General features: G+C 38.7%; 1 protein-coding gene across 1 annotated transcript in view; it reads right to left on the reverse strand.

Moving 5' to 3' along the window:
* The window catches only part of COL28A1 (collagen type XXVIII alpha 1 chain), a 31,976-nt gene extending 22,873 nt beyond the window's left edge, over positions 1-9,103 (reverse strand). The window contains exons 1-12 of the mRNA XM_061343089.1: positions 8,924-9,103; positions 7,552-8,120; positions 6,165-6,185; positions 4,676-4,735; positions 4,105-4,158; positions 3,782-3,826; positions 2,965-2,991; positions 2,636-2,680; positions 1,952-1,996; positions 1,278-1,331; positions 893-961; positions 157-225 (exon numbers count right to left, since the gene is read on the reverse strand). Of these exons, the coding sequence (XP_061199073.1) occupies positions 157-225; positions 893-961; positions 1,278-1,331; positions 1,952-1,996; positions 2,636-2,680; positions 2,965-2,991; positions 3,782-3,826; positions 4,105-4,158; positions 4,676-4,735; positions 6,165-6,185; positions 7,552-8,120; positions 8,924-9,083 (1,218 nt within the window). The 5' untranslated portion in view covers positions 9,084-9,103. The remainder of the gene's footprint in view (positions 1-156; positions 226-892; positions 962-1,277; positions 1,332-1,951; positions 1,997-2,635; positions 2,681-2,964; positions 2,992-3,781; positions 3,827-4,104; positions 4,159-4,675; positions 4,736-6,164; positions 6,186-7,551; positions 8,121-8,923) is intronic.
* Positions 9,104-23,392: the final 14,289 nt, after the last annotated feature.

Genomic DNA, 23,392 nt, shown 5'->3' on the forward strand with positions numbered 1-23,392 from the left:
AAGTCAGACCATGTAGAACGTATGGGAGTGAGAACTAGTGGAAGAAAGAAAAGAGATGGTATTATTTAACACACATATATCCTTTTTAACAGAGAAGCACTAAGAATTTTTCCTTTCTGTCGTGCTTCCCTCACACCAAATGAAAAATAGACATACCATAAGTCCTGGCTCACCAGCTCCGGGTGGGCCAACAGGGCCTGGTCTTCCTGTCAAACCGGTGTCACCCTTCCAACAAAGATGTGTTTTGAAAATGATTGATTTAGGTATTTTTATGTGCATAGCATGTAACAGCTGATCAGGCATTCTGTGCTTGAAATAATTGATGTAGGGGAATACAGGAATGGCAGAGAAAATCTGAGTGTCCTCACAGCCATAAAGCATACAAGGCCCAACAGACACTGAACTGGTGCAGTTTTACAGCATTAGGATACAGCCTCAATTCTGCATTGAGAGAATACAATGTTGAATATAAATGACTAATTATTCCCATCATATTCCTACTACATCATGTATCACTTACTGTCCTTTTACAAGGAGTTAGTATTTTTACCATAGTGCTTTTTTCCTTATGGCAGTCATCCAAACCAACAAGCCTATTTTTCAAAGGATAATTTTTGTTTAAGACTGTGTATGCATTTTACTCAGGCACACACTGCTTGGCTTAGTTATGCCAAGCATAAAAACTACTGTAAAGTACATACTTAAAATGTACTTTCCACGCTCCTCCCCCCGAGCAGTTTTAAACAACATACAAAATACCTTCCCAGTACCACAAAACCAGCATTTGGAGGCTCAAATTTTCTCATCACCAGCAAGAATAGCCTCTCAGCTGTCTTGGTTTTCATTCTTACCTTACAATACATGTAATATAGAAGATGAGAGATGCTTGTACCTTTGGGCCCGGCAGTCCTATTCCAGTCTCTCCAGGCAAGCCAGGTGGCCCAGGGAGACCTCTTTCACCCTTTTCAGAGAATGAAAAAATAAACAGTTCTGCTTATAACATTTATGTTTAACATTTCCATGTCTATGGAAATCAGTTTAACTCAGGTTGTAAGTTCATTTTTTGTGTATCCTGACTTTCAAGGTATACATATATTCTTTGTATTCTACAAGGTTCTAAGAAAGGTTTTCTTATGATTTGCTAGCAGTGTCACATTAAACTGCATTCCCTACAAGAAGAGTATGGGGTATAAGGATAAAAGCATTATTGTTGTGAGGCTATATTAATACTATTAATACCTTTTAACATTAAGAAAGAAGAATAATGCAGTTCTTGCCTTTGATCCTTGCAGACCTTCAGGCCCTTGGTCTCCAGATTGTCCTTGTGGACCCTATTAAAACAAGAGGGATTTAATGAGATTTTTTTCAAGCTTTTAGAACATGGCAGCTTGAAAAACAATTTCTAATTTGCTGTAGTCTGCATGAAAATATGATTTACAAATATTTTAAAACTGAGGCTGTCCATTCTGATGCACATATAGACTCAGTTACTGAGCTAACTTGGAGCTGGGTCTGGTAACTGGGGGAGAGAAATTTTCTCTCCCTTTATTAGAATGCAATTAAAGGTAATCTATAGTCAAGATTTACTGAAACATCCCAATGCTTGGGCCTTCAGTCCAAGAGTACTGGGATGAAAAAATACTAGTGTTTCCATGTACTTCTGTGAGAAAAAGAAATAGTTAAGACACAGAATGGGAAACGAGCAATTTTGGTTTTTATGGAACCGCATTTGCTGTGGTGTTTGAGACTGAATGAATTATAAGGATGATTTATTTGTCTAGACTGCTCCTCCAAATTCTTCTCAATTTTGCTGTTTAAGAAGATAAATTTTGGATGCCTTGAATTCAGTGACTCAAAGATTCTATGACTGTTTTGGTATGATACTATTCCATAGATTTGAATCCCAGGGAACCAGGTATTGTTTGATTTATAGTTTCCTTTCTTTTTTTACCTGTAGCCCTCTTGCTCCTCTGGGGCCTACTGGACCTTCCGGACCCTGAAAAGCAAGTGGAAAAAGGGATACATTTATGTATATTTCAATTTGGTCAAAACCACTTTTAGAGAACTTTTTACTTAAGTATCTTACTTAGATATCTTTACATTAAAAAGTAAAATCAAGAGAAGCTCAGCAGCCAGCAAGTGTTGAATAAATAGTTTAAAAATTGACTATGGTAATCAGAATGCAGAGTAAGAATAAACAGAGTTAATTATCAAGGACCAGTAATACAGGATTAAACTTATTTGTTTCATTTAAAATATTCACAGCAATTACACACCAAGTCTTGAAGACTGGTGTTAGAAACCTTGATTTCATTTTCACCTCTCATTTCCTTTGCTTACTGCTTGAAGTCTTCTGCCTCTGTTAAAGTCAAGCAGAGTTTTACCATTGTTATACACTGGCTTAGGTTTGGGCCCTAAGAGGAATCACATGAAAATACAGAAGGAGCTGAGAAAGTTACTGAAAATAGTATCCTTGCTTACTTCATTTTTCATAAACTGTCAGATGTTAATTTCCCTCAGCCTTGGAATTAGTATTTGTCTTAAATCTATCACCATGGTTATTACTGAGGAAACTGTAGTTTTTCTTTGTTTTAACTGTGTTTCCTGAAGGCATAACAACCTTTTGGCTACTTACTCTGTCTCCTTTTATCCCTGGGACTCCACATTCACCTCTTTCACCCTGGAAAGGAACAGGAATATTTATGAGGTATATTGAGCATATCATCCTTACTCTTTGGGTGCTTTATTTGGACACCTAAATGATCTTCTGTTCAGGACACATTATAGCATTTGTGCAGTAAGTTCATTTTGGAAGGAACACATCTTTAATTAGAGCTTGTGCAGCAGCTGGTAAAATGATGTTACTGTTCATTACTGGTATTTATAACAAATACAGCACTATACATAATAAATAATAACATCAAATATCTGTGTGTAAGCAGAAGTTCTGACTAAGAGTAGTACCTTCTCTCCTTTATATCCAGATTTCCCCTGGGAAAATAAAAAAAGCAAAGCAGGTTATGAGGATATATGACCCAAATGTAAGCATGCCAGTATTTGCACTACTAACATTCTACTGTCTAGAAGCATTTCATGTACTGAAGATGATCTCTGATAAACATGGTAATATGACTCTAAATACTGCAGCTACTGGTCATGATAGATGGGTTTTATGTGTGAACAATCTTAGGGATTTTGATCATGTAAAAGCAGATCAACTAAGAGTTCATATTTCCTTCTTAGTGAGGAACATGCTAACATAAGAAAGCAAGAAAAAAGTCACTAATTAAAAAGGATGTGGTGAATAGGTAAGAAAATATAAAGTAGAGTGATTCATGTGTGAATGAATTAAGAGTTAAGCAGTAAGAGGCTGGTCCTACAGTTACTTCCTTAAATGTATTTTGTTCATTTTTTTCATTGCTGTGACACACTGGATTCTTTATTTGCCAAATGGAAAATTTAAACTGACCCAAAAAGATGCAGGCAAAGTGTCCATTTCTGTAATGTTCCTAGATTATTATCAATGTTCTTAGATTATTATATCAGAGCTTTTCACACTTTTTAGGAGGGACTATGCATTATTAGAGAGCATTTTGTAGATCACTCTTATAAGAAGGAATTATTTCTTTTCTTTAAGCAATGATAATGTTTTCATTTCTAGTGTTAATGACTCATTAGCTGGTAAACCAGAATGAATTCTAATCTTTTTTAAAAAAGGTCTTTTGCCTTGAAGGAACACTAACTGCTCATGGGAGAAGAAGGTAAAAAAATCTTTTTTTACCTCTATTCCATCTCGTCCTGGAATGCCATTGAGACCTGGCTCCCCCTATGAATAATCCAACATCAAGATCAGTGAAATCAGTATTGTCCTGATTAACTGAGTAGACATCTCAGTGCAGTACAGGCAGCATACCAGCTTCCTCTTTTTACCGTTTCATGATTTTATACATTAGATATAAGCTTTTAATTTGTAAAGAATCTCAGTCTTTACTATAGCAAAAGGGTGTAGGTGAAGTTTAAAACACTCAGAGGTAGAAAGTACATGGGCACTATTAGGATAGTGAAGTACCAACTCTTTCTCTTAAACCTGAAAAATCACATCACCTTTGTTCCTTTCAGGCCTGGAGCTCCATCATCACCAGTGCGGCCCTTTTTACCCTGAAAACAATGAAATAAAAGTAATAAAATTCTGATATGTTAGTCAACTAATTTCGTTTTACAGTATATACACTTTTTTTTTTAATATATTTAGGATATTTGCCTCAGCCTCTTGTGCTCACTCTTGCAAGAGAGCTTTTCAAGAGCTTCTCAGATATTAATGTTTGATTTGGGGCTAGTTAGATCAACCTAGTGTGGTTGTCTCATTGTAAATAACAGGTGAATTACTATTCCATACAGGAAAGTTGCTCCTTCCTGCCTTTTGAACTGCTGTGGCTAAAAGGAGAGCCTCAGTACATCACACTGCTCTTTTCAGGAGTGTCTGATGATATTCTCAGGTCTCTCTGTGAATTTGCTATTGGTGTGACACTTCCATGCAATGTAACTAGCATTGAACATTCAACTTTTGATGTTTCAGGATTTGGGTTCAAATAATTTCCTAAAAAAAGAATCCAATAATCAAATACATCTTGATTTACAACGTTTATCAGTTATTTGAGAAATGACAGCTACTTACAGCAGGGCCAGGAAGGCCTCTTTCCCCCTTCTCACAGTTACATGTGGCAGCCTGGGGACACTTTGAATGAAAATAGTCCAACACATTTTAATAGAAGGGATAGAAAACACATGAACATTGCTTTTAAGTTGCTGTATATAATGACATGGTTATATTTACATCGTTTACAGAAATCTTTTAACAGTCTGTTTACCACTCATGAGGAATGTGGCCTCCTACACTTCATCCAAAAATCCGTGTCATTCCTAGTCTTGAAATTTCAGTCATCTTGGTAATGGCTTTACCTCCAAATTATTCACGAGGTCAATTTACTGGTGTGCTGTGTCTATGACTATAGATTTGGTTTGGTGACTAGTCACTGCAGAGATAGCCAAGACAATGGGGTAAGAGAACATCTTACATCATTGTTCCACTTCACTATATGTAGGATAGATCACAGTTTAGCTCTAGCTTGATCTATAAACAAAACATGTTAGCGCTGTATACTTTTATCTAGTTAATGCAATTCATTGTAACAGTTTATAATTGTTCTTTTTCTTCTGCCATCTCTACTGTCATGTGTCTCAGACATCATTATGGTATGTAGGATGTTTTTGAAACTTTAAAACCATTACAGAATACAGAATTACACATGCTGGGGTAATTTTTGGAGGAGGACTAAGCGATGTTGTTTCTATTTTTGGTTTTATTATTTATTAAACTTCCACTAGATGTCTTGAAGTGAAGGGTTTAAATACCATTCTTACCTGAATATCACAATTAGTAACAATTCGTTTTCCAATAATAACACTGAATGTCTTGCTACTTCAGCATTTGTGTTGACAAAAATCAACATGCCAGTGGAAATGAATAAAAAAGAAAATGCTTTAAGTTTTGCAAACACTCAGAATATATACCAGATTCTTTGAGCTGCTCATCAGAACAGTCTTTGTCTGAGATAACTGCACCTGAAGTAGGACTAACATCTTTAAAAGGAAAGTTAACTTTGAAGTTAACACCATCTTTAGTCCCCCAAAATGGCAGCCAGACCTATCAGTGGCTGCAGGCAGGGTGACAAAACGTGGACAAACTGGAAAAGTGCAATGGTTGAGATTTGTTAAGAGCTCCTTCCTTTTTAAAAACTATTAGGAAGATCATTATGGGCCAGACCTGTACCACATTCAGCTCTGTGCATGTTTTCTTATCCACTAAGTCTGTTGGATGATGTGCCAAGACATATCAGCAAATTCTTGCTAACCTGAATGCTCACTCATTGTTCTTTTTCAACTTTGAAAATCGGGAGGGAAAGTAAATGACATGAGGGTAGGAAATCGAAGATCTGTCCTGTAAATGCAAAAGTACGTTTTACTTGAAGGCAGTCCCATTAGACTCAATATTTCACCAACTTCCTGAACTATTAGTTTTCCTGAATTATGGTTCCGTATAATTGTAAATGTCTGTATTAAGCAGTAGATCTGTACAGGAAAAAAACCCAAACAAAACAACTTACCTCTTCCTCAGAGAGATCTTTCTGTAAAGACAGATATTCAAAGCAACATTAGAAACTTAAAGACATAATCCAGCTCTACAGGAAGGACACTAAAAGATTGTAAAATAAATTGCTTCAGCAACTAGTTAATTAAAGTAAGCAATTAACATATTAACTAACATTAAGTTTTGATTTCTGAGAAACATTCTAGCAATCTCTCCATCCTAGAAATTAATTAAAATCATTAAATTCCTATTACAGATTTTTGACTGCACAAATCACTGACTCCCCTTGTCCAGCCATTGTCATTTTCTAAAATTACAATGGTGAACAGACCTAAGCCAACATAGTACCTGTGACAGGTATAGGGGAACCCAGAAACTACATTGTTTCCTAAGTCCTGAATAGCAGCAGCTCTCTAGTAGAAGTAAATGATACACACTCTACACTTGCTCAGAAGCTCTTCTAAGCATACTACCAGGCAAACACACAAAATATACCAGAGAAGAAGGGAAGGGTGATATGCAAGGAAACCAATGCAACAGTCTGCAGAGTGGCAGACTGCTGCAGTGCAGGACAAACAGGAAGACCAGCTTCTGTACATGCTCAAGATCTGTATGAGCCTGTATGACACTTAGGTGTCAGTTTCACTGCAGAAGTCTCCAGATAAAGAAGTCTCCTGGTATTTTATATTTCTGTGCATGCTCAGATTAGGACTTCACCTACAGCTTGTGTCACCAGATCTATAGGCTAGAGGATGACTGTATTCTCTATACTTGCCAGGGAATATTTTTTATGAATTAAGTTCATATGCAGAAAAGAGACACCCAAGCAAAACTTCAAGCTCAATTTAAACATTTCCTCCTTATTATGTGGTAGGCTTTCCATGGAAATTTAAAGATGTCTATCACCAAGTTCAGATTTTATCTAAATTGACATATCTCTATTAAGGGCTACGAATTTATTTTCACTTCTGCAAGAGCTGCAATTTTTGGTACAAAAGGCAATGTCACATTTGTACTTGCTACAGAAGAAAGCATTGAGATGTCAAAAATCGTTGTTTGTTTTCATTTACATTTTTTAAGAAAGGGGGTTTAAAATACCTTTATTGGGAGGAAAAACAGAAATATAAATAACTTCACAGCAAGTCTTTCAAAATCTAATTTCGTTTCCAACTTCAAATATTTTGGCTGGCAAAATCTGAATGCTGGGGACAGAAACGAAACCTGTACTTTGGCACAGTGGTCTTGTTAACAGGTGGGCTACTTTAACATGTAAAAGGTACAGGTTTCTTCAATAGCATAAGCATTCCAATGGTTTCTTCAATAGCATAAGCATTCCAAAATATTGGAAGCAAGATGATATACATATGATCCTGTAACTCTTTAAAATTCTTTCTCATACATACCATTTCTTTGATAACCTTTTCCACAGTTTCTTTCTCCTGAAGGTTGAAAACAAACCTGGATGCTGGGACACTTGCCAGCAGCCGGAGCTTGGCAGCATTGCTGACCTCCTCAGCCACTCTGGTCATTCCCATTGTGAAAAATACAATTCCTTGGTGTTTAGCATCAGCTATAGCTGCAAAAATATCTGGGTTTCTCGGATGGTCCACTCCATCAGTGAACAGCACAGCTACTTTAACACTACCTGGAGTCCCTTCAGTCATGTAGAGTTGTGTGAGGTTAGTTATAGCATAAGTTGTGTAGGTGCCATGACCTATGTAGGTGATGGGAGCAAGGTGAGATTTGAATGCTTCAGGACCTTTCCAGTCATGGAAAGTTTGCTCTATGAAAACAGTGCTACTGTACTGTAGTAAGGCCATCCTCCAGCTAAGGGTACGTCCAGAACTAAGCTGCAGACTTTTCATTCTGTCTACTGTTTCCAGTACAAATTTTTTCTGCTGTTCATGATTATAAACCTTAGCACTTTCGGAGCTGTCCAGTAAAAAAGAGATTTCCAGAATGCAGTCTTCATCTAGAATAAATAGAGGAAGTAGGTGAATGGAGTGATTTCATACTAAACCCCATTCTACCCCTACCCTTACATGTATTTCAGGCTTCAAAACCGTGAGTGAAATTATTTTAAACATCTGTCATCACAAATGTGAGACCCTCATGAAGACAGAGCATATAGAGGCTGAGGAATTTGATCCAGAACAGATGTCCCAGGGAATAAGAAACTGAAGGTGAGGTTATGTCATGTAGTATAAAATGAGGAGCGTTGTAGTGGTTTTATATATTCATTATGTCCTCTTGCCTGACATTTCACTGAACATCCTACCAGGATGAGGATTGGGAAGGTGGATGTCATCTACAGGAAAATGAATCTTACTGAATAAGACACTGGAATGTAATTTGATGGAGCTAGGTTTTGTCCCTGATACTGACACAGTGACATAGAAGTTTTCAAAAGTAGGATCTGCAGAGTATTAATTTTCTGAACTACTGACATTACTTCTATAGGCATACAGTTATATGGGCTATTGACAATAAGAGGCTATCAGCCATACCACAGTAAAGCCCCAAATCAATCTCTTTTTCTGAAATACACAAAAGGGGACGAGACAGATGGGAGTAGAAAGACAAAAGTGCAAAAATAAGGCATGTGAAAATGTAGGATGAGGTGAGTGTGGCTGATTATAAGCAATATCTTAAAGGGCCACATAGTCCAGAATCCAAATCAATGAATCGGGGGGAGGGACGGAGGAGGGGAGAGAGATAGGCAAGGGGTAGAGAGGAGGGAACCAACCCACACTGTTTTAAAATTGCAATATTCACCTTGATCACTTGGGCTGGGATATTTTTCTACAGTATTTGACAGAAAGTGTTTAGGTTTTGTTCTTCTCAATCCATATCTTTTTTCTTCCCTGAGATTTTCTGCTAAAAACTCATGGTGTTCAAGTATCCACAAAACCCACCAGAATCTGAAGAACATCATTTGTTTGGTTTGTTTCCTAAACAACACAAATAATAATACAGAAGTACAGTGGTACAAGGGGAATAAAACATTTCATTTTGCTGCTAAGCAACCTTTCTTCAACAGGTTGCTTAGCAGGCTGTATTTTAAAATATAGTCCTTAAAACCCAGCTGATTTTATTTTCTTTTGGTAAGATCTTTTCCAAAATATGTAATAAATAATAAGCAAAGACATACTGGGGTGATTTTCATGCATTCTGCATATCGTTCTAGCACATGACAAACTGCAGACAGACATTTTGCAAACACACTTCAGTTCTCTCTCACTGCCTGGTAGCTGGTTGTTTGTACAACCAGCCTTTCTCTGAATCCTTAACCTTGACTGTACCCATGTGGATGCAGTGTGAATCCCAAGTCATTCATAGGAGTGGTTCTATTTTACATCTGCTTTTTCCAGAGCTGGCATAGAGAGAAGGAGGTACAGAAGCAGACACAAGTTTTCCCCTGCTCTCTTTACTTAAGTACTGAGTGTCATGCATATGTCTTGCTATCACAGTCCCCCTGTCCTCAGCAGTCCCACAGAGGAACAGTCAGAGATTCTCATCCAGCCAGTACCTGCTGCACAGCCCTGGAGGCATGTGGGCTCCACAGCTACCTGCCAGGCAGGCTCCCTGCTGCAGGGACAGGGGATGTTTGTCCTGGCCTCACAGACACACCCGGAGCAGCTCACAGGCTGCTCAGGGACTGACAAGTCAGTCCAGCCCCACTAAGGTTTCATGGTCAGCTCCCTGCAAGCTCTCCCCAGGAAAGCACAACACATAGCAAAAAGGCAACTCAGTGGCAAGAATGAACCTGCTGGAAGTATCTCATAGAAGTCCCTAACACGTCCGTATCTGCAAGGTTTCTCAGCTTCTACTAGTTTAGGGCAGGAATTCTAGTGCCCACAGCCACTGAGAGGACAGGGGATTCTTACCTTGATGTTCATAAGCAGAAGGCTCTGTGGATATGCACGATGCTGCCCCGGGCTTGCTGGCAGCTGCGCTGCCCCTGTGCCGGATACTCTATGAGGAAAGGAGGGAGAAGCTGGGCTCCAAGCTCCTGTGAGAATCGGTATCATGTGTCAGGAGGGGCCAGCAGACAGAGGCACAGAGAAAGGGGAAGAACAGCAGTCCTCGCTCCCCCTTCTCAACTCCCACCCACTCCTCTCTTCTTCCCCAGGTTATGCACATGCATCCTAGGTTTTGTTCCCCACAGCCATTTCAACACAGAAATCCTCATCCATACTTGCACATGCATGCAAGAGGACTGTTCTCACCCCAACAGATTTCCCTACACACCAGTCCAGCTGTGATCACTCTTTGATCGCTACCACACATCTTTCACCCCTATACTTGTGTGCATCTGTCATGCTTTAGCATGGCAGCTTTTGGTACTAGGCATCATGCTTTCAATATCATCATAGCAGTCCATGTCTGGAGGATCTCTTTTAGACCTAAAGACAGATTCCCACTACTGCTGGAGTAGAAAGATACTTACTGTCCCATGGACTGGGCCAACTGAAATGTCAGTTGCTGGTGAGATTGCCCACCGTGAGGATGTCAAAAAACAACTGAGCAGTCTGAAAGCTGTACAGTTTCTCCAGGCTTGTCTGCCACACCAATTCTTTCAAAGCCTGAAACAGCTAGAGAACAAGGACTGGCACATACATAGTATGCTGCCTTCAAAATCTAAGCTGGGTGGCTATAGATCCAGAAGGCTGTGTCTTTTACCAGCATTTGCCGCTTGTCACCTAATTCTTCAAATATCTTTGGAAAGCTTTGCATTACAAATGAACATACTAAACAAGTTACTCTTCTTCACAAAAATACATACCTGCATATTTTTGTTTGTTTGTTTTGTTTACTGTGGACCCATCCTTTTCCAGCTACATGCACACTTAGAAGCCCCAGTGTTAACTGCTGTCTGCCTTTCCCTCTTAAGTGTCCATCTGCTCAGCCGACTTAGGACAGTCACAGCCAAGGAGGCAGAGGTGACTGTAAGGAAAGGATACTGCTTTGGCTCCGAATTAAATAGGTGGGAGAGACTAGTAGGACAATGCAACTGGATGCTGAAGCCATTTGCTATGGTTCTAACCCTGTTTTCTATTTTCCATCTTTGCTAGATATAATTAGTGCTAAACTGGTGAACTGGGATGGCTGAAGTGCAGATCTGCATATTGTATGGCTGCTCATCCTTACCTAGGTGAAACTAGCTCAGATACAGCTAGTTATGCTACAGTTACAGCTAAGGAAGAATCTTCTTTCAAGGCTGGGAAGAATTGATGCTTATTTCTCTTCAGCCACTTTTATTTTTCTATGCTTACACTGACATATTTAGATTTTTATTATGGCAAGGAATGAAAAGGCATTTTTTGCCCTTTAGGGAATACGAACAAGTCAATGTTTAACTGAAATAGATACAATAAATCTCACATAGCCCCTAAATCATACTGAGAAAAAAATCTAATTCTAGCAAGAAAAAGCATGTTGACTATGGTTGGGATTACGTGCCTTCCATAAGCAAAACATTGTCATTCTTTCATTTTTACTGCTAATTCCTACCTTAAAACATAGCTGGTAATAACTCCCTAATTAAAAACTATTCTGCTTGTATGTTTAGCAGCAAGTTCTTGGCTTCAGGGTATTTTCTTTTATTAATGAATGATGTTTACCCTCAGGACAATTTTTAGGTTTTTTTTTCCAGGTGCAATTTTAAAAGCTTAGTGGGGCCTCCACATTTTTATACCTGTTTTGTGGGATGCATGGTATTATTCTGTCCAGAATTCCAGGTATGTGACATACCATACAGTACACTTCTAGACTTGCAATCTTCTGAAGTTGTGATGTTCTCAATACCTGCACTGTTCTTATGGTGACAGTTTATCAAAACATACATGATATCAATGTAAAATATAAATGCATTGGTGCATCTAATATAACTCCTAAAGGTAAAAATTAACAGCAAGCTTTCCTGCTTCATTTTCGACAAACTTTAGCAACTGCTTATTTAACGTTCTAATGGCATTACACTGTACGCATTTTTAAATAGAGTAAGTGTCTTGAAAACTAGGATTAGGAACATTCACCCTGTCATTTAAATGTTATAAAGTTATTGCTAGAATTCTTTTTTGTTTTTTTTTTAAGGAAAAAAAGTTCCATATTTTGTCTTAAGGAACCTAGACATCAGATGCTTCAGCACAGAATTCCATTTCTATTCACTGATATTTAAACATATTTAAGTATCTCAGATGTCTCTGAGAGATGATTCTACAGACTTGTGTATTTAGTTGACCAAGTTAAGCCCACGTACCCGAGCTCACACATGCTTCCAACATGACACCAGTTGGCAGTAAGATTGGTAAGCTTTGCAAGAGTCAAGTACTGAAATGAATATAAAGGCTATGTTGTAATTGCATCAACAGAAACTGAGGTCACAAATATTACTGCATATCCAGATCTTAAGATTTTTTGCATCACTGTTTGAAATCCAAGAGTTCTCAGCTATCTGCTCTCAGCATTTCAATCTGAAAAATGAGGCCTAACATTTTTTTCAAAGAATAAAGGGCCATATGACAGCTACTTAAAACAATGGCTAAATAGGCTATACTCAACCAAAGGGAATTTCGTATCATTTTAGAACCATGAGTAGAGATACCATGTAGAAAGATACACTCTTTCTGTGACTGAGTGTGTTTAAGTGCTGTTAAGAAGGGAAACGATAGTGATATTACACCCTTTTGTCACTGCTGTTATCACTGGATATGTAGTGACAGCTTCAGAGCTGCAGGAGGTTGCAAGGCCACTTTGAAGGGACAATGACGATTTAGAGTTTACAGATGCCAGTTGCCACAGTGTAGCATGACCTCTCTTGTCAGCAACAGCCCTCACTATCACTTCCCAATGGGCAGAAGTAGCAGCAAGCCTGACAGTTCCAAACATCTTTCCTGGTACTCTCTTCTTCATCTGTACATCCCCTCTCTGGGTGCCTAATCTGGCTCAACTGTGACCAATTAATCCATTGTTTTTGCAAAATTCAGTACATTACCGAGAAGGCTTGAGTAATTTCTGATAAAATGGATTAACAATGTCTTCTAGCATGATATCATGTCACTAGAATGTGACAGAGCCCTGAATAGTGTTACAGGACTGGAGATGGAGTAATCATGAACCAGCATAGCTGGCAAAATATCATCTGAATATTTCTATATGCTAAAAGAACACTCAACAACCAGGGAGTCTGCTTTTTGGAGTAGTATAAAGCAGACAGAATATGCTTCTGATTTTCCTTTGCTCTGATGGTAATTTTTTTTGTCACAAATAGCTTGACATGATGCTTCTGAAATGTGTTTCCAGTTTTTTGCCACCTCAATGTGAATAATGCACATATCTTGTCTGCTGTGAACTGTTAAAAATAATGCACATTTCACACAATCTTCTTCTAGTGTTCCATGGCCTCAAGACAGTCTTGACCATTTAACCTGACTACATCATGTTGTAATGGTATTTCAAGACTGTTTATTTCATTATACTACACACGTCAGTACATGACCAAAGTGCCCAGAAGAAACAAAAACCTACCTGACCTGAACTTGTAAAATAATGAAAGCACACCATTTACAGTATTTTGAATCCTGATATTAAAGAGCAATGTTATAAAGAATGGGGTTCACAGTCCTGTAAGTTATATCACACATATGAATTTTAGGAAAAACAGTTCAAAAGTTCAAAGTAATCAAACTGGAAAACTTAAAAAAGTCAAAGCATTACAAAAATTTTGATGATTGTAATGGAAGAAGGATAAAGTAGAAAACTGTACCTTTTGACTACAAAATGTGTTCTACTGGATTTGACAATTCAGGATTCAAGTTGAACAATCAGCTTGGTGTGGTAAGTCTTTAGAAATTGACTCTTATTTATTAACTGTTACTGCTGCAGTTTTAAAATGTTTTTAATGTGGACCTATGTTCTGTGACAAAACCTGATTGTTGTATGTATATGAAAATGATCTCTTAACAGCACAGCCTGTAACATACTAAATATTTGACTGAACACTTGATAATATTGAACATTTAACTAGATCAAGAATACTCTTAAAATGAAACCTAAACCAAATCTTAAAAATTTTATTTGCTACATTGGTGCCAATGTAAATGTACTTAGACAAGTAATTCTTTTGAATTTACTGTTGCATCTCAGTTATTTCCTATTGTAAGGTGTACTTTGCACAGCCATTTTCTTCCACCTGCCTGATTTTCAACAGCATGGTAATTTAATTAGCAATACAAAACTCCCTTACATTATTCCTTTTAAATACAGGAATTACATTTTTCAGGAGTGGAAGCTCACATATTTTGATGGAGTTGCAGTAAAAAGCACATGCCTTAATCTCACCCAGCACATTTGGAGAAGATATTGTCTGATAACTGGAAGAGGAATTACTCTGCTGGAAATATATTTGGCAAGTTAAAGCATGTTGCTGTATGTAGTACACAGTATTTTGCAAATTAAAATGATATTTGATAGAAAAAGTTGAGTTCCATACAGTTCTGAAGTTGTAATCCTTTTAGTATTGGGAATAAGATTTTGTCTTTCTAACAGGCAATTATTTATAGTGTTATAAAACCACAAACATTTGCCTTGCAGCCATTGTTGTCAGCTGTCCTGGGTTCACCTGTAACAGTTATTTTTCTCCTCCTAGTAGTTGGTGCATTGCTATGTTTTGGCTTTAGTCTGAGAACAATGCTGATAATACACCAATGTTTTTAGTTGTTGCTAAGCAGCACTTATCCCTATCAAGGACTTTTAAGTCTCATGCCCCTCTCTGCCAGTGAAGAGGGGCACAAGAAGTGAGGCGGGAGCAGAGACAGGACACTGACCCAAACTAGTCAAAGGGGTATTCCATACCACAGTAACCCAGAAGGCCCAGATTGCTGCTCGGGCTAGGCTGGGTATCAGGCAGTGGGTAATGAGAGAATGGCTGTGTGGTGCTAAGTTACCAGCTGGGTTTAAACCATGACACCAATGTAATGCTAAGCTTGCGTAAATGCCAGAATTTGTATCTTTTGATCTGCAGATTGTATAAAGTGCTCACAAAAGTATGCATTAGACTCTGAGCTCATAGTAGTATTGGGCTAGTAAATGAGCACTCAGACCCCTTAATACACTAATAAGCTTTAATTGTCCTGACCAGCCCCCCCTGCTATCCCTACCCAAGTCCCTTCTCATGGGTCTGAGACTCCATTTCAGCTCAGCCTGAGGCCATTAGTCTTAGCTCTAGTGGTGCTGTGGGATGTTGGTCACTGGCTCTGCCACAGCCCTGCCTGGACATGCTGACCTGTGGTTAATGTTCTATCATGTCTCCATAGAGGTGCCTGACGCCCTGGTCTGGGGCCAGTGGACACCGGCTGTGAGGCCCTGCTCTGCTGTCTTGCTGGGGTGCCCTTGTGCCTCCCACCCTGGGGATGCAGCTGCCATTGCTGCTCCTGACAGAGCTGGTGCCATTATTTAGAGCTTGGCAAGAAGACTGGTGGCACCTGAATGCCAGTGGGTGTCCCTATCAAACCCATCTGTGCTCCCTGTGGGAAACATCAGCCCTGCTGCACACCATTTGCTTGTAGCTGGAACCATGGTAGGTTTTCAAGTCTCATAAATTAGCAAACTACCTCATTCAGAAGTTTTAAAAAAGATGAGTTTCTTTAAACATGTTTGTAATTGAAAATTTGTAGAATGTAAACAGCATAGAATTGCTTCTGTTAGGCGGAACCCTGATCTATTCATCCATTCTATATGGTGTTCAAATGGCTTTTTCCTTTAGGTGTGCCTGTAGTGTGCTCCATAAATATGTTTTTATATGTAGGTACGCATTAGTGCAGAAGGAATCTGTATTTTAGCTTGGCGAGTCGAGAGCTTAACGAAATGCAGCTGAGTGGTATTGCAAGATACAACAGACAGCAGTAGGCGCATTTAATCCTATTACTATTGTGAGCACTGAGCCAGCTCGAGCTTGCTTTTTAGCCTTAAAACTTAAGCTCAAAACCTGATTTTTTTTGTCTGACTTAAAACTTAAGCTCAGAACCTGATTTTTTGTCTGACTTAGAGGACTTTAGTGAAGGCATTACCTTCATTATAAGGTACCCATAAACCGAACCTTGGTAAAAGCTAAACTGCCTTCGATACGGTGAGGAAAGTGAGCAGGTGGGACCAACTCCAAGGCTTGCCCTGCAGGAGTTTGGCGCCGGGCGAGTGGGGGGGGGGACACACGCCATGATAAGCCCTTGCAGGGGCAATCCTGCAGCAGTGCATCCCGGGAGGTGTCCTGGCCTGGGGGTGGCAGTCCGCTCTTCCTGGGGTTTCCGTGAGGGAACAACAGGCGGCTTTAAAAGCGAAATCTAACCGGTTTTTTGGTGCGCTGGTGCATTGAGCTGGAGTTGCTGCAGTTCTTCTGCATGCAGCTCCTCTTCTGAGGGCAACCAGCTTGGCTCTTCTCAGCACTTCGAACTCAGAAGTTTGGGAGGCAAAAGGCAATTTAACTTGAGAGGAATGTTTTCACAGGAGTGGAGGGAGGCAATAGATACTGCTAGAGACAAAATGGCTGGTGGCTTTCTGCAGTAGAGACTTGGTTCCTACTGCAGAGTTGATTTACTAAGGTGCTTAAGTATCTGATAATAGCCATACAATCCTCTGTAGGAGTGAAAGAATACAGTCTGAGGTGTGAGGGAACGTGTTTTGAAATGCTTATGCATTAATAAAAGTGCAATGCTTATTCATTAACACATTCAGTGCTAGTATAACAAGGATTCTTGTAGTGAAGAAAAGCATTGGTTCCCTTAGGTAAGAACAGGCATATTGAAGGACATTCATAATTGTCTGTAAACATCTTCCAGTCGAAGTACATTCTTCTGTAGTCCTTTGTATCTAGCCTACCAAAAATCCAAGTAAACATTTTTTTCTGGCTCTGGTGATTGCTATAGAAACTGAGCTATTAATGATGATGGGGTTTGTTTCAATGATATTTTTGTTTCAGTAATTATTATTTTTTTTTTAGCTTATATTAGTTATGTTTGCAGCTGTCCATGCTGAAGCTCCTGAATTCGAAGAAATGTGTTAAGGTAGTTATGGACTTGTTAACTCTGTGTGCCAGAGAAGAAAAAAACTGGTAAAGCTCTGATGTATTCTCTCTCTTTATACATAAAACCATACGATTGTTAGTTCAAATGTTAGTGGAATTTAAGATGGGATGGCATGTCTTTACAAGTTCTTAAGTCAAATGTTAAATAACTTACGCAAATAAAACTTGAAGTTTTGCCTACACCTTCTTTTTCATTATTACAAATACAAGATATCAGGAAGTCTGAAGCTTAGCATGACTTTATATACTTTAATTGCCACATGAACCTTATTATTGCCAACTGTAGTCAGAGTAGCATGTACTTCAAGGCCTTACTTCATAGTGAAACTTTGTCTGCTTTACCTCTGACGTGTAAACATTTTGAAGTGTAAACATGGAAAAAAAATTTGGAAGTAATTTTTGCAAGTAATTCAAGTGCTTTCTCAAATACTCTTTGTGCAAATGATAGGAGTATCACTCTTAAAGGAGTGTTTTCTCCCTCAATTCAGGCTATGGGGTCCTTGTTGGATATCAGAAGGGGACAGGAAGATGTTCCCTGTTTCCAGAGCTATGCAGACAGTAACAAGGTGCCTTGAAAATATAACGGCTTGTGTGCTTATAGAAGTTGAGGGTACTTGGCTACTGAATAAAAATAGTGTTTCAAAATTATTTGTGTTATTTTTACATGTAATTGCTGATTGACTGTGGGATAGTGGTAGTAAGTTTTCAGCTGTGTATATTATTCAAGAACAGGGAGGACAAAAGGATAGTTTTGTGTCCTTGCACTTTCCCAGATATATATCTCTTCTAGATTATCAGCCACTGCCAGCTACAGACATGGACCCAATGCAGGAAAAGAATGACTGCTACACAGAAAGGATCTTTGCACCTTTATTGGTATTAGTAACAGGCTTCTAGCAACCCAGTTTACATATAGTAAAAGTAAATGTAACATTTTGCACCAGATACACATGGTACAGATACTAAATTTTGTACTCCAGTGTTACGTGACTGCTAATGTTTTTTAAATCCACATGTTGTTATTTTGTGCCTTTTAAAAAGCAATAGAAAAAAAAAAACCAAACAAAAACTACTGGTACTCTGAATGGCTTATTTCAAAGTGGTTTGTGTTTAAGCAGGTGATCTAATTGACCCACCTGTAGATATTTGGATGTATAGAAGCCACCACAGTACTGCTATCCTGTGCTGTTGCTGAACTGGGTATCTTTTCAGCAATAGCTCTTCTGGATTCTTCACTGGAAATGGTGCACATAATCCTATAGGCTATGAGTACTAGGATGGGGGTTGCAATCTAAAGAAAATTCTCCCAGTAGCTTGTTTGTGCCTCTGCTGCTTTCTCCTGTTACTATTCATATGGGAAGCTGACATACTTCAGGTTAAGCAACTGACAGTTCATAACTGGCATCATGTGCAGTATTCACATTCCATTTAAAATGATTTTGAGAGAGGATTTATTTGCATAATCTCCTCCAAATAGGATTGTAAATAATTTCAAGATACTATTACTATTTTTGAAACTGATACACTGTCCAAGGAAAACTAACTGCAGCTCATACTCAAAATTCAGAGACTTTTGTCTCAGACTTTTCAGGGTATTGAAGTTTTTACTGGTTATGAGAAACCTACTATCTCTGAAAGAAGTGATTCTCAGGTGTTTTAGCTGGTAAAATAGTAATGCCAATCCAGCAAAGTTGTATATTAAGAGATAAAACACAATTTTGCTGGATTGATGATACTTTCCCACCTTTTAGTGGAGAATCTCATGCTGTTAGTCCAGTATGTACTGCCTTAGGGCTTGAATGCATTTGCTAAACTGCTGATAGTGAAATAATAAGCACTTGTCATGATAGCCTAATGATATTTACATCATTCTGCCATATTGAAGGGTCATCCTGCTGAGCGTTTACCAAAGATGGGGCAAATGATAAAGAAGGAGCTTGTTGCTAGTATTGCAGAACTCATCCGTACCATCTTTGGGTAAGCTGAAAACTTAGCTATATGTGGTCATGTCTGTCAAGGCACAATGCATGGACAAAATCGTAACAGCTTGTGTTTTTGATGGAGGATAAAATAAGCCTTTTTATTTTGAAGTATCTCATAAACTTATGTGACTTACCTGTCGCTCAGATTTAATGATACTCCCCCAGTCAAAACAGACTTGTGTGGGTGGTTTATCCGAGCTGGCAACTGAACCCCACACATCCAGTGACTGTCTTGCCACCCTGGTGGGATCAGGGAGAGAACTGGAAGAATAAAAGTGAGATAAAGACACTTTAATAGGTAAAGCAAAAGCTGTGTGCACAAGCAAAGCAAAACAAGGGATTCATTCGCTGCTTCCCATGGTCGGGCAGGTGTTTAGCCATCCCTAGGAAAGCAGTTCCATCATGCATAATGGTTACTTGAGAAGGCAAACACCATCACTGAATGTGTCTCACTTCCTTCTTCTCACAGCTTTATATGCTGAGCATGATGCCATATGGTATGGGATATCCCTTGGGCCAGTTGAGGTCAGCTGTCCTGGCTGTGTCCCCTCCCAGCTTCTTGTGCACCCCCAGCCTGCTCATTGGTGGCGTGGGGTGAGAGGCAGAGAAGACCTGGACTCTGTAAGAGCTGCTCAGCAGTGACGAAAACTTCCCTGTGTTATCAGCACAAATCCAAGGCATACACACATAGTAGCTACTATGAGGAAAATTAGATCTACCCCAGCCAGAAGCAACACAGGTGTCTATTATGGTATCAATGCTTTTGAGTAAAAGAAGTGAGCTATAGAAAGTAAACTCGTATTTCTCCATCTATGATCATTTAAAATGTGTTGCATACTCTACCTCCACGAGAAAACTACTGCGCTTGGTGTTAGATTGAAGTTCAATGGCTAGAACCTGTATATTAATGTTGTGTCAAGTGAAATCGGTCATTAATTAGTCAGTAACACTGGAATCTAATACCATGCTTGCAGTTTGTAATCCTTGTAAGTAGGATTATGTAGATATACAGAAAACAGATGCCCATTTTTGAAGTAGTTAACCTATCACAGTGCTTTAATAGAAAAATTTCTTTCTACTCTCCTGGTATTATCGTCTATTATTAACCATAATGATTAGAGAGGTGGGCCTAGATTCTATACATTTTTCTAAAAGCCTGTGGTATTCTAAACTTGTTAAATGCATTTGCGTAATTGCTACAAAACGTGTGACTTGTTAAATGCTCTTAAGGAAGCAAGTAAGTTTATATATAGTGTGAGTTTTGATCTGATTTATTTTTATACTATGTATGTTATAGAAAAACTGAGGCTTTTCAAGTGGTTTTTGGAAGTGAAGGCTGAAAGACCGGAGTAGAATCTCACTGTGAAATCTTAATTCTTATAAATCCGGTCAGTGTACCAAAAACAGTTAAAAGATATGGCCACTGGGTGCCAGTCTTGACTCAAGAATGAACGTTTTGGAAGCGTTGCTGACCGCAGAGCTTTGCTTTTGACATGACTGGTACAGAAAGCTATTAGTATCAGTACTTTGACTAAAACACTTCCTTTTAAAAAAAATTTCGAAATTGATCTGTCATGTAGCAGTAACACTGCTGTGAATATGGCCCCTTCACTTCAAAAAGAGACCAAACGATGTAATGTGGTGGTTATATAGTTGTGGTTTTTCTGTAGAATGACCTGTTTGGGCATTATACTTTACCTATCAATTGTATAGATGTAGAATGGAATAGCTGATCTTTCCTCCTGGCTGAGCTGTGGAATGTTGTCATAAATTAACTGCTGAGCAAGCACGGGCCTGTAATGGACTGTTGGCTACCAGAGGTGTCCTTGAAGTAGAGGAAAAAGGGTGGTGGGAGTGGTAGAGGTAGTGTTTAAGATCTTTTGTATGAATAGCATTGCCTGCTGGAATGCCTGAGATACAGCCTTTGTTAGTTAACCTACCCTGCATAGTGTATTACTGCCCTTTGCATGCACTCTTCCTTTGTATGAGAACTTAGTCCTTTTTAGAGTTAACCTCATGTGACATACCTTCAGCCTTCTCTTCTGAAAACCACTTGGAAAGTGTCAGTTGTTCTGCAGTGCAGAAAATAAAGTGTTTTTTGAACATAACATTCTACACTCTCTTTCCAAAGGTATTCTTAATTGAGTTTTGGATATTGCCTATAACAATATCTATGGCTGTATTACATCTCCTTACATTGCTCATATCTCCACCTGACAGATGGGGAGATAAAAAAATTACTTAGACTTGGGGAACATCCAGTAATAGTAAATGAGTTTTGCCAAGCTCTGTTTGGGAATGGGGCTAAGACTATTAGTGATTCAGCTAAAATGAAAATGCTGATTCAAAATATTCTGTAATGTCTTCAGGGTTAAAATTTTCTTTTGAATTGTCTCAGAGAATGAAGACTTTCAGAAAGGTATAACTAAGTTCAAGGGAATGCATAAGGTATAATAGTACTTAAATTAATTTCAGAATCTTTCTAAAATGAGCACATTACAAGCTCAGCTTTCCTGTCTTTTTTGGAGATCCAAAGGTAGCCTGCCAGTCTGTTCCTTCCCCCGCTGCTTTTAATTACATGCATTTACTGCTTATGTTCTCACGAAGTTTTTTCCCTTGATTAAACTGCTTTTCAAGAGTGAGGCAGTAGTACTGACAAGGGTAACATAACTGGGAAGGGAGGTTCCTCACAGTTAAAAGTTAAGAAACTGCCTTTCCATTTAAGTTAAGAAACTCGATTTCTTGCATTCTTGAGACTTTACACTAAATTGAGATAACTTCAAATACATGTAAGCTGAATATTAGAATGTTGAAGTACCTTCTGTGAGCAGGTTTCTGAAGCATTGTGTCTTCTGTGTTTTAACTACGCGGGTTTTTATGTGGCTTGTCAGCTGCAGGTTCATATCTTACAAATTAGTGGATTTTTTTTTGTGGAGCATCTTTGATAGTTTCACATTGGTTTCTAGAGATAAGAGGTGCTGGGGGTGCTGTCGGACAGAGATGCAAAAATATGTTTCAAAACTCACTTCTATGAATTATATAGAGGTTGCTGAGTTCTGGGATGATGCTTCTAAGCTGTAACTGCAAATTGGGAGAAGATAGATGATGCAGGTTAGGTTAAAGAAAACAGTGATATTTTTTTATTACATGCTCATGAAGCCTGACCTAGGAATTGCAACAACCACTTATACCTGCAGTGCCTGTTGCATGTAGTGCTTCTGGTGTGGTGCAAGGCAGAGGATCTTAGACATTCTTGGCTTGAGAACCTCTTGAGAACTCTGGTCTGGAGTGAAATATATATATATTTTAAATATGTAAAATTCTAGTGGAAAGATTTTAAAATAATAATAATAGAAAAGTGAGGTTGCCTAAACTAGAAGTGCTTGCTCCTGGTTTTGATCATTGTATAATATAAAGCATGATGTGGCATAGTTAAGACAGTTACTCTGCCAAATGCAAGCAGGAGGAATTTGCAGAGTTTACAAGGATTTTGATGTAAGATCAACTACTGTGTTTCTTAACTGAAGTCTTCACTGTGTTAGGTATTTGGTCCATCTCAGCCCTGTTGGTAGTGGTTACTATCAAGAGGAAGATAAAGTCAAAAAGGAAGAAGTCCTCCATCAAAGAATGAGATGTTAAGTGTACTGAACGCATTACTGCTGTATTTGCTTTTGGAAGTCATTCATGCCATAGGCCTTCCTGAGTAGACCCTTGTAGTCAATGTCTGTTTTCCAGGTCTGTTAAATGTCACCTCAGAGATCAGGAAAAATTTCTCCTCCTCCCCTTAAACCCTTTTAGCCAGGGGCAGCTGAAGTAAAGATCACTTCAAAGGCCAAGCATGGCTTTTTTTTTTTTTTTTCACTTGGCATTGCGGTGGCAGTAGATGGTAGCCCTAATATTACTGTCACAGTCAAATGTTATGACTGTGTCTGGCTCTCTTCATATTTGTGCGTATCAGGAACATCTCTTGTAAAGATGCTAGAATTGCAGTAGCTAAAAATTGGTGTTGTTGAAATGGGATCATTCCCCATACGTGATAAGAACTGTAAGGCAGAAAAAGCATGTGACTCAACATCCCTTATCTTCAGCTGTAACTCTTTTCAGGAGTGCTTAGATAAGATTAAAAGAAACAGGCTTCCTTCCAATCATCTCCCTCTTTTTCACCTGAAGAAATTTGCTGAG

Source organism: Neopsephotus bourkii, unplaced genomic scaffold, assembly GCF_033783945.1.
Source record: "Neopsephotus bourkii isolate Nb327-2 ecotype Australia unplaced genomic scaffold, CSIRO-AGI_Nbou_v1 NB_196, whole genome shotgun sequence".
NCBI lineage: Eukaryota > Metazoa > Chordata > Aves > Psittaciformes > Psittacidae > Neopsephotus > Neopsephotus bourkii.